Source organism: Ranitomeya variabilis, chromosome 1 (genome assembly GCF_051348905.1).
Source record: "Ranitomeya variabilis isolate aRanVar5 chromosome 1, aRanVar5.hap1, whole genome shotgun sequence".
Lineage (NCBI taxonomy): Eukaryota > Metazoa > Chordata > Amphibia > Anura > Dendrobatidae > Ranitomeya > Ranitomeya variabilis.
This window is the reverse complement of record NC_135232.1, coordinates 881,173,191-881,187,359: the sequence shown is the minus strand read 5'-3', so window position 1 is coordinate 881,187,359 and position 14,169 is coordinate 881,173,191. Positions and strand designations below refer to the sequence as shown.

The following is a 14,169-nucleotide window of genomic DNA, read 5'->3' as shown; positions in this document are numbered from 1 at the left end:
GCCTATGAATTAGTAGTGTTTGTTTAATGAGGCAAACGATCTTGACATGGTGCCTTTAATTACAGCAAGTTGCCTTATGAATTGTGAGCAGTTTCTGAGTCGTCTTGTGTCTTCTTCCTTAGTCTATAGAAACTCAGGATGATCTTAGAAAGGCACAAGACGATCTTCAGCAGCAGATACAGATGGTAGAAGAGCTAACATGTAAAACTGCATGTTTAGAACAAAAGGTATGGTGTTGGTATCAATACTATATGTTCTGTTCATATTCCACAGATCTGATATAGCATCTTTGTCTTTTTTACTTTTTTTTTTTTTCCCCCCTCTACCAGTTGGCTTCAGCCGATAGTGAGCGAGAGCTTATTGAGCTGTCAAAGGAGAAACTGCTATTAGAACGTGAAGATCTTCACAATGAAATAGAGACCAAAAAATTGGCTCTGGATAAGTGTGAAAAAGAGGGAGCTGAAGCTGGCCAAAAAATATTTGACCTCACTGCACAACTGAAAGCTGCGTCCGAGGAGCGGAACAAAATGGAGCTGAGAAATGAAGAATTGCAAAAACTGGTAAAGGACAAACGAAGCTAAACTTATTGCAATGTTGCTTTAACCCTTTTGTTACCAGGACAATTTTCGTACTTGATATAAACACCCCCTCTCCCCACGAATAATAGAGTAAAATCAAGTTATGCTCCCACACTAATATATCACCTGAAAAGCTCTGAAAGTGACACCTCACACTTTACTTCCAAGGACACATTAATTTGGTTTTGCATGAAAACATGGACCCCAATTCATTGGTTTTTTTTTGTTTTTAAAGAAGCACTCCTCCCATCAGCATTTTTATATTGCAATCATCATGTTATATAGCACTGTGTACTTACAATTGCTCATTTTGCCTTTTTAGAGCAGAGAATATAATTAGCTGGGTAGAGGCTAAATAAGCAACTGTAAGTGCACTGTGCTGTATAATATGATTGTAATAAATAAAGAAGCACTCCCAAAGTTTTATCCTCTTAAAGTGATTACCCTCTCTACTATCTGGGCTGGACTAAAGGTCTCGGTCTAGAACCATTTTTTTTTTTTTTTTACTAAATTCAACAAGTCATATGTTTAAGACCTAGCGGGTCGGGCCTCCACACTGGAATACTCTCTGCCCATTCATGAGTATTAACCCCCATCTGGGCAAGGATCTCGCCTTTTATGAGCTTCACATAGTCTTGGGTGTCCTCCTGGGTGCTGTCAAAATAGGCCTTCTCAGCATCTCCATCAGGAACGGGGCCACGACTTCAGCCCACTGGGAGATCAGCTAACTGTCCCGCTCCACTTTTCTCTCTAACACAGTGAGAAAGGTTTCCATATCGTCCTTCGGACTAATCTTCCTTGGGGCCGACCTGCCGGTGGTGGGAGGCATCTCTCGCAGAGAGAGGTTAAAGAATCGGGTTGTCAGTCTGCTGTTGCTACTGAAACTTCTGCTGCACTTTGTGGATCAGATACTTCAGTAGTTCCTCCTTCTCTGCGGGCCTGAGTTGCAGCATAGCCGGTTTAATCAGACATGCGGTTTTCTTCGGAGTATGCATCAATTCACACTGCCGCCTTCTCCACCATATGTAAGGCAGTGGCTTTCACGTTCATGCGGTAATGAGACAGTGAAGCAAGAAAGTTCAACTTAAATGTCTTTATATGCCAATTTGCAAAATAAATCCAAACATTATCATCAAGTTCACGGCCAGAATGTCCATATCAATCTGTTAGCAACTGCACCACCGTATAACTCACGGGTGCGGTAATGGATTTGCTCTTATCTCTGGCTCAGGTCTGTGTTCAATTTCAGAGACAGGCCTACACAAACTTTTGCTCTGCTTCTTGCAAACCAACAGACATACCCAACCCTTACCTGAAAGTTTAAATGGAAATCGTGGACATGGGCCAATCCCAAGACCCAAAGCAGAGTGAGAGACCTGTCCCACTACCTTCCTACAGATCTCTTCAAAATTAAAAATCCATGTCCTGTTGTTCTAAATCTGACTTTATTATTATTAATAATGATAATAACTTTATTTCTATAGCGCCAACATATTCCCAAACTTTACATTTTAGAGGGGACTTGTACAGACAATAGACATTACAGCATAACAATAAACGCATAGATCAAAACCGATACCAAGAGGAGTGAGGGCACTGCTCGCAAGCTTACTATCTGAGGGAAAAGTTCAGACACAAAAGGTGGATGGTAACAATTGCTTTTGTTGTTCGGACCAGCCATAGTGTAAGGCTCGGGTGTTCATGTAATGCTGCATGAGCCGGTTATCAGCCTAAGTATGTAACCGTACAGACACAGAGGGCTATTAACCGTATAAAGTGTATGAGAACATGATGCGAGGAACCTGGTTATGGTAAAAATTTTGAATGGGCAACACAGGGATAGTTAGGTTAATGTGTTGAGACGGTAGGCCAGTCTGAACAAGTGTGTTTTTAGGGCACGCTTAAAACTGTGGGGATTGGGGATTAATCTTATTAACCTGGGTAGTGCATTGCAAAGAATTGGAGCAGTACATGAAAAGTCTTGGAGACGGGAGTGGGAGGTTCTGATTATTGAGGATGCTAACCTCAGGTCATTAGCAGAACGGAGGGCACGGGTAGGGTGGTTGACTGAGACCAGGGAGGAGATGTAGGGTGGCGCTGAGCCATGGAGAGCTTTGTGGATGAGGGTAGTAGTTTTGTACTGGATTCTGGAGTGGATGGCTAACCAGTGTAATGACTGGCACAAGGTAGAGGCATCGGTGTAACTGTTGATGAGGAATATTATCCTGGCTGCAGCACTAAAGACAGATAGGAGTGGGGAGAGTTTGGTAAGAGGGTGACTGATTAGTAGAAAATTACAATAGTCCGGACGAGAAAGAATGAGAGCAACAGTGAGAGTTTTTGCAGAGTCGAAAGAAGTAAGAAAAGGGCGAATTCTAGAAATATTTTTGAGATGCAGATAACAAGAGCGAGCCAGTGATCTGATGTGGGGGGTGAATGAAAGCTCGGAATCAAGTATGACCCCAAGGCAGCGGGCATGTTGCTTGGGAGTAAAGGTGGAACCACACACGGAAATGACAGTGTCGGGCATAGGTATGATAGTAGAGGGAGGAAACACAAGGAGTTCATTTTTTGACAGGTTCAGTTTCAGATAGAGGGAGGACATGATGATAGAGACAGCGGTAAGACAATCACTGGTGTTTTCTAAAAAGGCTGGCGTCATATCTGGAGAAGTGTATAATTGGGTGTCATCAGGATAGAGATGGTACTGGAAACCAAATCTACTGATTGTTTACTGACCATATTGGTCAAACTAAGAGAAGAGGATGGGGCCTAGGACTGATCCTTGAGGAACCCCAACAGTAAGGGGAAAATGAGAGGAGGAGGAGCCAGCAAAACATACAGTGAAGGAGCTGTCAGAGAGACAGGAGGGGAACCAGGAGAGAACGGTGTCCTTGAGGCCGATGGAGCAGAGCATAGTGAGGAGGAGCTGATGATCCACAGTGTCGAATGCTGCTGAGAGATCCAAGAGAATTCGCAGGGAGCAGTGACCATTAGATTTAGCGGTTTCATCAAATAGCTTGACCAAGTCCACACTCACTCTTATTTTACATTGTAACCACAGCTATGGTTGTAATTACGAAGCTCTCCTGTGGGTTCAGTATGTTTTTATGTAGAACCTGGGGTCACCTAACAACCGTCGTATACGATTGACCTCCCTGCCTCACAGGGCGTATAGGAGTCTAGGCAAAAACCATCACATAATCTTCAATTATGTAAATCTGGACTATACCTGTAGCCATTCGAGTTACTGAATCAAAACATGCCCTTAGTTGCAGGGTTCATTAGAAGTGCATCTAAACCCACTTTTAATATAGGTAGCCTGATTTTAAGAGTGGCTGTTTCCATCTTTTTATAGGAATGATGTTTAATGGCATTTTTCACCCTTCAGTCTACAGAAATCCAAGATGATCTTCAAAAGGCTCAAGAAGAACTTCTGCAGCAGAAGCATAGAGTGGAAAAGCTGACAAATGATATTTCATTACTTGAAAAAAAGGTATGAATTTCCCCATTGTAAATCGCTGAATAGCAGCCTTGTTTGCAGGGATGTCTCACTTGTTTTTGTTGGGGTATATATATATATTTATCTCTATCTATATATCTCTATCTCCACAAAGACCTCTTCGCTAGAGGGAGAATTATAAGAAAAAATTCATATCCTGGATAAGCTGCTAAAGACAGATGTGTTTTTGGTGTGCAGTATGTGAGATCTCTGCTTGCAGACCAACTGGGTATTTTTTAGGGTCTTCTAAAACTTAAACTGAACCTGTCACCACGTTTGATATGGCCATCACATTTCAGGGCTGATATACAGCAATCTATACTGCTGTATATCTGCCCCCAACCCGACTTGCAACAGAAGAAAAATAACTTTCTCCTTCGCCTCATTGGGGGGACACAGGACCATGGGTGTATGCTGTTCCCACTAGGAGGCTGACACTAAGTTAATACAAAGAAAGTTGGCTTTTCCCCTGCAGTATACACCCTCATGCTGGCTTCCAGAGAACCAGTTCTTGCTTAATGTGTCCGTAGGAGGCACACGGGTCTGCTATTCAGACCAAAAACTTTTTTTTTTTTTTTTAAATTCTTAAGATTTTTTACCTGGATGAAGGCTCCAATCTCCAAAAAACCAACAACAAGCGAGCACGTGGAGTGCCGCCTCCAAGTATCCTCTCCTGCGACATTGCATGCCATGCCTGGGCTGATTTTTAGAGACGACGGGTCTCTTAAAGGGCACCGATCTCCCCGCTCCATCGTCGCCTCCATGTATCCTCTTCTGCAGCCAGGCTTAATGCTGGACAACCAGCCCTGTCCACCAGGGTTAAACCCCTTGGATGCACAGAGGCACCCTCCGTTTTGGCGTCCGTGCAGCCCCCACTGCTCCACCACTGTCTAGCTAATGAAGCCAGGAGGTGGACGGTTCCTCTCCTTCTCCCTGTGAAAGGGAGTGTGGATTGAGGGTTTTTTATCCTTATCCCTGCACCGTCCAAAAATCACCAGCGACAGCAGCTGCACAGCGGAGGTACCTGCACTACGGCGAAGGTACCTGCAGCATCGTCTGAAGGACATCTCCAGCCTCTCCAAGTAAGTGCTGAGAAGGAGTGGGGGCTCTGAGCAGACTTTTCGTGGCGGCGGGCGGGCGTTTTTCGTGCCTGGGAAAAATTTAGTCCCAGATTTTGGCCTTGTACAGGCTGAAGCTCCGCCCCCACTATTGTGCGGTTTGGTGGCCCGACCCACTTTCTGGGCGCTTTTTGTTCTGAGCGAGAGTCGCCCATGAAATCTCGTCGGCCACCTTCCTACACCCTGTTGCAAGCTGACAGGTCCTCCGGATGCTCAGGAAGCCTCCTACTTGCCCGGATAGCGATGTGGAGTGTGATTTTCATGGCTGGGAAACAGGACCTGGATAAAGAGCGCTGCATTAGCTCTCTTTCTCTCTTTATCTTTCCCTTTCAGTATCCTTTCCTCTGTAGGCCCCCTAATTGAGGGGGCACATAGGAGTACATCATGCCCCAGCCTCGGGCACCTAAAAAGCCCCATAAGACTGTTACGGTCTTTCGAACTTCATGAAACTCCTGCCAGTCTGCGTTTCCAAAAGCTCAGAGTTTGCCTTATCCTCTTTCAAGTGAGGTTTGACAAAGACCCACCACGGGGTCGAAACGTTACCTACTTACCTACTTTATACCCACCACGGAGTGCCTCTCCTAATTGCCTTAACACTGTGGTGACTTGAATAAACTTTTTGCTCCTGCTCACGGGGGGACACCGCTTTCTCAGCTCTTTCTGCTGGCATCGGGTAGGCTCTGTTTCTTTTTGTCTTGGCTCCTCCTCAGCAGTATCCCCAAGCTCAACTTATGCCCAACCCTAGAGAGGCTTCTTCTTGCCCCTCTAAGGCTGGGTTCACACTTGCGTATCGGGGCTTTGCAGAGGGCTGCGTACTACCTCTGTTAAGCCCCGCCCACTTCAGCACTTCTTCCGTTAATTCCCACCTACTTCTGCATGCGTCCTGCGTACCTTTCTTTAACATTGGGTATTCAGGACATTCGGATGCGTTGTTTTGAAGCGCCTGCCGTCTGCACAAAACGCAACAAATTGCGTTCCCGTGCGGTTGGTGGGCGCGTCACAACGCATCCGCATGTCCTGCGTACCCAATGTTAAAGATCAGGACGCATGCAGAAGTAGGTGGGGCTTAACGGAGGACTTGTGCAGCCCTCCTCAAAGCCCCGGTACACAAGTGTGAACGTAGGGTAAGCCCACTGTTGTTCACTACGCCTGTGCAATCTGCAAAAAGAAGTGGTCTTCAAGCCAGCCCTCCCATTTCTGCCTGTCCTGCAGTCCCTCCACCATGTCTACCCTGCAGGAGCCCTCAAACGCCCGGGATGAGAGCACTCCCTTCCGAAGTGGGCTGTTGCCATGTCTGTCAGTCTCCAACCTGACAAGTCCCTGGTCCAGGTCCTCGAGCGTCTTCCACATTTACTTAATGCCACCAGTTCTCCGAATGCCTCTCAAGGTGATTTGCACGCACTTGACCACAACCTTTTTCTGTTCTTCCTCTGGATTTCCGGGTCTCTCTGCATCCTCCTGGAGGCATTCCTCTCCCCATGCCCCCTCCTTGGAGGTGGCTTTTGGGTCGGATGTGGATTCTCAGTCTGAGACTGATGCGGACCAGACCTCAAAGATGCAGGATATGGTCAGTAGCCTCATCTTGGCAATTACCCAAACTTCGAGCTTAAAGGAGGATGAGGCACCTGCTCAGGAGCACTCACTTTCCTTCAAATGGGTAAAACGTCCTTCCCAGACTTTACCTAATCACAGGGAGTTTGAGGCGATTTTATCTAAACACTGGGAATGCCCTGAAAAGAGCTTGCCAGGAAAGTAGCAGCTTGACATTCTCTATCCCTTTAGCCCAGACCTCGTTGGTAAATGGGCAGAATCCGCTAATGTGGATCCGCCGGTTTTTCGCCTGCCTTCCAAGACAGTCCTGTCTCTACCACATGGTGCATCTCTTAAGGATTCTACGGATAGACAGATTGAATCCTTGGCTAAGTTAGTTTTTAAAGCAGCCGGCTTCTCCACCTGGGTGGCAAAGTCCATGTCTGCCTGGGCAAGAATGCTTCTTCAGGGTTTTCTTGTGACAGCTCCTCCGGAAGAGATGGCAGATCAGATTGCCCATGCATGCAAACATTTTTTGACCACTGCCTAATATGGGGCAGGTTGCTATGTCAGAGCTTCTAGCAACATCGTGGCTATTCACCACATCATCTGGTTGAAAGCGTGGAATGCAGATCCACCATCAAAAAGTCCCTAACTGGTCTGGCCTTTCAGGGCTGTAGACTTTTCATCTCAGTCCCCAAGGATTCTTCAGTCCGTCTCTTCCCTGCTACGCTCAGGAGTAATCGTACCGCCGAAACGAACGGTTTTCAGGGTTCTACTCCAATCTCTTCGTAGTTCCGAAAAAAGACGGTTCAAGCGACTGAACGCGTCATTTTCGGACCCGCCGGTTCAGTATGGTGTCCATACGTTCTGTAATCGCCTCCATGGTACCGGGAGAATATCATTGTTCTGTAGACATTCAGGATGCTTATCTCCACATTCCTGTTTGTATTCAGCATCAGAGATTCCTACGGTTTGCGATCTAGGAGGACTATCAGTTCACGGCCCTTCCTTTCGGCCTGGCTTCTGCCCCCAGAGTGTTCACGAAGGTCATGGCAACTGTCACGGTCATCCTTCCCTCCAAGGGAATTCTCATAATTCCTCACTTGGATGATCTCCTGATCAAGAGGCCGTCTTGCCGAGACTGCGACCAGAGTCTTCAGATAACTCTGGACACTCTCTGGTCCAGCTCTGCTGGATGGTCAACATAGAAGTCCTCCCTTACCCCAGCTCAGCACCTGGTGTTCCTGGGCATGAGGTTCGACACGACCCAAGCCCGTGTCTTCCTTCCAAAGGAGAAGTTTTCATCCCTCTGCCAGGGGATCCGCACCCTAAAGCGACCAGTTTCCCTCTCACTATGGTCCTGCATGAGAGTTCTGGGAAAGATGATCACCGCCATGGAAGCCGTTTTGTTTGCCCAGTTCCATACCCGTCCTTTTCAGCTGGCCCTCTTGTCGGCTTAGGGCAGGAGGTCCGTCTCCCTGGACTGGCCCATGCTTCTGCCTCTCAAGGTGAGGTAGTCCCTGACCTGGTGGACGCTAGCAGCTTCAGTCCTACGAGGGAAGTCCTTTCTTCCTCTCCGGTGGCAGGTCATCGCCACCAATGCCAGTCTCTTCTGTTGGGGAGCGGTCTTTCTATATCACACAGCGCAGGGCCGCTGGAACTCGCAAGAAGCTGCTCTCCCCATCAATCTCAATTTTCCTTGTCCTTCGCCGCTGGCAGACCCTCCTCGCAGGCTAGCCGGTCCGCATACAGCCAGACAACGCCACGGTCGTGGCTGACATAAACCATCAAGGTGGGACACCCAGCAAACAGGTTATGTTAGAGGTAACAAGGACTCTGCGTTGGGTGAAACGTCACGTTCCCGCCATATCAGCCGTTCACATTCCGGTGGTAGAAAATTGGGCTGCCGATTTATTTATTTATTTATTTATTTATTTATTTATTTATCTATTTCTTCCTTTCTTAGCCGTCAGGGTCTTGCATCGGGCGTGTGGTCTCTCAGCTCCTCCGTCTTCAACCAGATTTGCCAGAGATGGTGCACCCCGGACGTCGACCTGATGGCTTCTCTGGTGAACCACAAGGTTCCTCAGTTCGTTGCCAGGTCCCGAGATCCACTGGCCATCGGTTGTGATGCTCTAGTGATCCCGTGGTCACAATTCCAACTGCCTTATCTTTTGTCCTCCTCTCCCCTTGATTGTGAGAGTTGTGAAAAAGATAAAGGCAGAAGGGATCCCCTGTAATCCTGATGGCTCTGGACTGGCCACGACGGGCCTGGTACGCGGAGCTGGTAATCATGCTCTTGGGCACTCCCTGGAGGCTTCTAGACCATCCAGATCTTCTCACACAAGGTTCACTCTTCCACCAGAATTCAATCTGAGTTTAACGGCATGGCCGCAAGCAGATCTTGACCTGGGTCTATCGCTCAGTAATTTTAAGGGGCAGGTTTCTGCTCTGTCCATTCTTTTCCAGCGAAATCTGGCTTCCGGTTTCCAGGTAAAGACCTTTCTTCAAGGAGTCGTCCACCTGGCACTTCCTTATCGTCCTCTGATAGATCCATGGGATCTTAACCTGGTCCTTGGAGCTCTCCAGCGCTCTCCTTTTGAGCCTATTCTTGATATTTCATTTTCTCTCCTTTCATGGAAAGTTGCCTTCTTAGTCGCCATTACGTCCATCAGGAGAGTTTCTGAGTTAGGCATTGTCCTGCCGTTCCCTGTTCCTGATTATACATCAGGACAAGATAGTTCTCAGGCCTGTTCCTTCCTTCCTGCTTAAGGTGGTCTCTTCATTTCACATCAAAGACATTGTCCTACCTTCTTTGTCCTTCTCCGGTCCATTCCCTGGAGAAGTCCCTCCACAAGCTGGATCTGGTCAGAGCTATCCGAGTCTACCTCTCAAGTAATGCTTCCTTTCATCAATCCGATGCCCTTTTCGTCATCTCTAAAGGTCGCGTAAGGGACTCCCAGCTTCTAAGTCCTCTATTTCCTGTTGGATTCGTTCGGCAGTACTGGAGACATACCGTGTTCAGGACAAACTGCCTCCTCCGGGAGTGAAGGCTCACTCCACTCGGGCCGAGGGAGCTTCCTGGGCAGTTCATCACCAGGCTTCGGCTTTAAAGATTTGTAAATTTGCTACCTGGTCTTCATTGCACACCTTCGAGAGGTTTTACAAGGTTCATACTCATGCCTCGTTTGATGCAGGCCTGGGAAGGAAGGTGCTTCAGGAGGCAGTTACGCACCAGGCAGCTTAAGTATGTTTTCTTTTTATGAAGCAATAAAAAAAAGAGGGATTTTTGGTACTCCCCGTAAAATCTTTCTTGGAGGCTTCATTAAGGAATACAGCACCTTCCCTAATTGTTTGTACCACTTTTTGGCCTACGTGCCTTTGTTGTTGTGTTGGTACATATGTTGTGTTTGGTTGCTTCTCCTACTGCTTTTACACTAACTGAGGTACGTGGTGCCTGTTAGTGGGTGTAATACTGCGGAGGACGAGCTATTTTCCTTTTTTTGCATAGTGTCAGCCTCCTAGCGACAGCAGCATACATCCATGGTTGCCTGTGTCCCCCAATGAAGGATCCAAGAAAGAGATTTTATGGTGAGTACAAAAGTCCCTCTTTTTCTTCTCTTGCTGATTGGGGACAAATTTACAGCATTATAGAATGCCGTTTATCAGCCCTGAAAGGTGATGGCCAAACCTGGTGACCGGATCCCTTTAAGGCTGTGTGCCCACAGTGCATTTTTAAGCGTTTCCGCTGTAGAAACACTAACAAAACGCATCCCGTTAATTTTAATTGCATTTCGCAATTGCTGTTCCTATGCTGCGTATTTTTCTGCAGCGGAAATGTATCGTGGAAAAATACGCAGCATGTTCATTAATTTTGCGGAATCGCGGCGATTCCGCAGCCATAGACTTGTATTGGAAAAAAACGCGGCAAAAACGCATTAAAATCCGCATGCATTTTTCTTGGCAAGGGTGTGCGGATTTGATGAGGAAAAAATCTACTTATATTCTGCAATGTGGGCACATAGCGTAACTTAATTCTTCAACTTTCCCCAGAGTTGTCAAAGGGTGTATAGGTGATAAAATGGAGTAGCAATTTTAGCCCCGTTAGGTGACTTGGTCAATAGCACAATAGCGGACGGCATCTGAGCAGTCTGACAGAAGGGGAATATTTTCATTTTATGGCTTTAAATAAGTTTTGGTGGTAAAACGGAATTTATTTTAGAAACTCTAATGTAAAGACATTTTTTTCGTGGGTAGTTTGTCGTTTTAGTGGGGTATATATCAGTTATTGCTTTAGGAATTCAGAGGGGCCTCATTGATCTGCTAAACTGCTTCCTAAATCCTTTTTTGATCTATTCTGCTTCTTTGGAAATGTTGTTTTCAGAGTCCAAGTGCTTGGATTCTAATGACATTTTACCCGCATACATAACTGGGGGTAAAAAATCATTAGAATCCAAGAGCGAGGACTCTAAAAACAAAATGTCTGAATAAGCGGAGCAATACATCAAAAATATCTCCAAGATGTCCATTTCCCTTTTTATACCTTTTTATTAAAAATGTTGCAGAACACTGAAGATGGCAACTTGCAAGACATGGAAGCGCAGTTTGCATCCATGAGTAATGAGAAATCAAAGATTGAGGAAAAGCTTCTCCATCTTCAGCAACACATGGAAATTATGACAAATGAAAGCAATGAGCTGAGGGTCACAATTCAGAGTCTGCAGTCAGAAAGGGACCAACTGAAGGAAGACCTTGGAGAGAATGTACAAATGGCAAGTATTGGTTTTTGAACGATCTGTTAAAAGGTTGGGGGTTTGTTACTTGTGGTGTTTGGTTTTTGTTTTTAAGCTTTGTGTAAGCGTTTTAATATCGCTGCCTCAGGAGCTTGTGACATTGTACAGTTCATTAATAATTAAGGATGATTCTTCCTATCACGGCAACCTGTCAGCAGTTTTTACCCCACTAAATGTCCACTACTAGTTTATATTACGGGACAACCTTTCTGATTATGCACCTATATGCCTTTCTTTGTGTGTTTTGCATTATTTTCTGCAAATTCTACAGATGTGGTTTCCCCTTTCTGGCTGGAATACGTCATCTCAAGGCAACTCTGAAGACCTCACGTGTATGTGCAGCACACCCATGAAGCGGAGGCCATGTTATTACACGTGCGGGATGCAGATGGACCTGCCTTGGGATTACGCGGCTCTGCCTGAGGGATGTCTGATACCAATGATAAACTACCTCCACAAGAAATGAAGCTATACAGATTTTGTATTTCTGCATTATGTTCCGTAACCTCATGAGCTCCTATGAATTAGTAGTGTTTGTTTAATGAGGCAAACGATCTTGACATGGTGCCTTTAATTACAGCAAGTTGCCTTATGAATTGTGAGCAGTTTCTGAGTCGTCTTGTGTCTTCTTCCTTAGTCTATAGAAACTCAGGATGATCTTAGAAAGGCACAAGACGATCTTCGGCAGCAGATACAGATGGTAGAAGAGCTAACATGTAAAACTGCATCTTTAGAACAAAAGGTATGGTGTTGGTATCAATACTATATTTTCTGTTCATATTACACAGATATGATATAGCATCTTTGTCTTCTTTACTTTTTTTTTTTCCCCCCTCTACCAGTTGGCTTCAGCCGATAGTGAGCGAGAGCTTATTGAGCTGTCAAAGGAGAAACTGCTATTAGAACGTGAAGATCTTCACAATGAAATAGAGACCAAAAACTTGGCTCTGGATAAGTGTGAAAAAGAGGGATCTGAAGCTGGCCAAAAAATATTGGACCTCACTGCACAACTGAAAGCTGCGTCAGAGGAGCGGAACAAAATGGAGCTGAGAAATGAAGAATTGCAAAATCTGGTAAAGGACAAACGAAGCTAAACTTATTGCAATGTTGCTTTAACCCTTTTGTTACCAGGACAATTTTCGCACTTGACATAAACACCCCCTCTCCCCACGAATAATAGAGTAAAATCAAGTTATGCTCCCACACTAATATATCACCTGAAAAGCTCTGCAAGTGCCACCTCACACTTAACTTCCAAGGGCACATTAATTTAGTTTTGCATGGAAATATGGGCCCCAATTATAATTTTTTTTTATTATTATTTTTTTAAAGAAGCACGCCTCCCATCAGCATTTTTATCCTCTTAATATATTGCAATCATCATGTTATATAGCACTGTGTACTTACAATTGCTCATTTTGCCGTTTTACCTGTTAATTCTTCTGTTTTCCGTTAGGTCTATGACATCACGTGATTTAAAACCGACTAGCTGAATCCTTCTAAGCTCTATGCAGAAGCAGGAGGTCAACTTTCCCTGTGTGAGTCATGAGTCGCTGCAAAAATCCCAGACAGGGAGGAAAGGAGCAGCTGAGTCAGGAGTTGAAGAGGGGAATGATAAATGCAGAGAAAAGAGGCTTCCTGTTTCTACATACAGCAGAGAAAAGAATTAGCTGGGTAGAGGCAAAATAAGCAACTGTAAGTACATAGTGCTGTATAATACGATTGTAATAAATAAAGAAGCACTCGCAAAATTTTATCTTCTTAAAGTGATTACCCTCTCTACCATCTGGGCTGGACTGAAGGTCTCGGTCTAGAACTATTTATTTATTTCTTCTTTGCCTCATTGGGGGACACAGCCCGTGGGTGTATGCTGCTGCCACTAGGAGGCTGACACGAAGTGATACACAGAAAGTGATCTCCTCCCCTGCGGTATACTCCCTCCTGCTTGCTCTCAGCTAACCCGTTCTTGCTTAGAGTCCGTAGGAGGCACACGGACGGGTCTGCTATTCAGGCCCAAAACTCTTTATTATTTTATTTTTACCTTTTACATTTTTGATTTTACTTTCTACAACAAAGGGGCGATGGATCCTTTCAAGGCTCTGATCTCCCCGAACCATCAACAGGCGAGCACACAGAGTGTCGCCTCTCTGTATCTTCTCCTGCGACGTGGGATGCTAAGCCTGGGCTGATTCTTAGTGGCGAAGGGCCCCTTCAAGGGCACCGATCTCCCCGCACCCTGAACAGACAAGCACATGGAGTGTCACCTCCATGTACCCTCTTCTGCAGCCAGGCCTATTGCCGGACAACTGGCCCTGTCCACCCGGGGGCTGAACTCCGTGGATGTACAGAGGCCCCTCTCTATGGCGTCCGAGCAGCCCCCACTGTCCCACCACTGTGAAAGCGGATGGCACAAGGAGGCGGATGGTTCCTCTCCACCTCCCTAACAAAGGGATTGTGGATTGATGTTTATTCCTCTATCCCTGCACCATCCACGCTGCAATACCTGAACCGCAAGAACAACAGTAGAGTGCGTGCGCTTTCCTCGGCGCTGAAACCCAGTCATCCGCGGCGGCTCCTTGCCGCCACCGATGGTGAGTGGATCCAGTCAGCGATGGGCCTCTGCAGTGGGATATTCACATGCTGAC

The 14,169-nt window shown here is 46.1% G+C and overlaps 1 protein-coding gene across 7 annotated transcripts in view; it reads left to right on the top strand.

Annotated features, from left to right (window-relative positions):
• CENPE (centromere protein E) overlaps positions 1-14,169 on the top strand; it is a 211,295-nt gene that overhangs the window by 115,926 nt on the left and 81,200 nt on the right. For all 7 annotated transcript variants that reach the window (XM_077278140.1, XM_077278132.1, XM_077278125.1 and 4 more), the window contains 6 exons: positions 123-227; positions 330-560; positions 3,970-4,074; positions 11,297-11,503; positions 12,162-12,266; positions 12,367-12,597. In XM_077278140.1, coding sequence (XP_077134255.1) covers positions 123-227; positions 330-560; positions 3,970-4,074; positions 11,297-11,503; positions 12,162-12,266; positions 12,367-12,597 — 984 coding nt within the window. The remainder of the gene's footprint in view (positions 1-122; positions 228-329; positions 561-3,969; positions 4,075-11,296; positions 11,504-12,161; positions 12,267-12,366; positions 12,598-14,169) is intronic.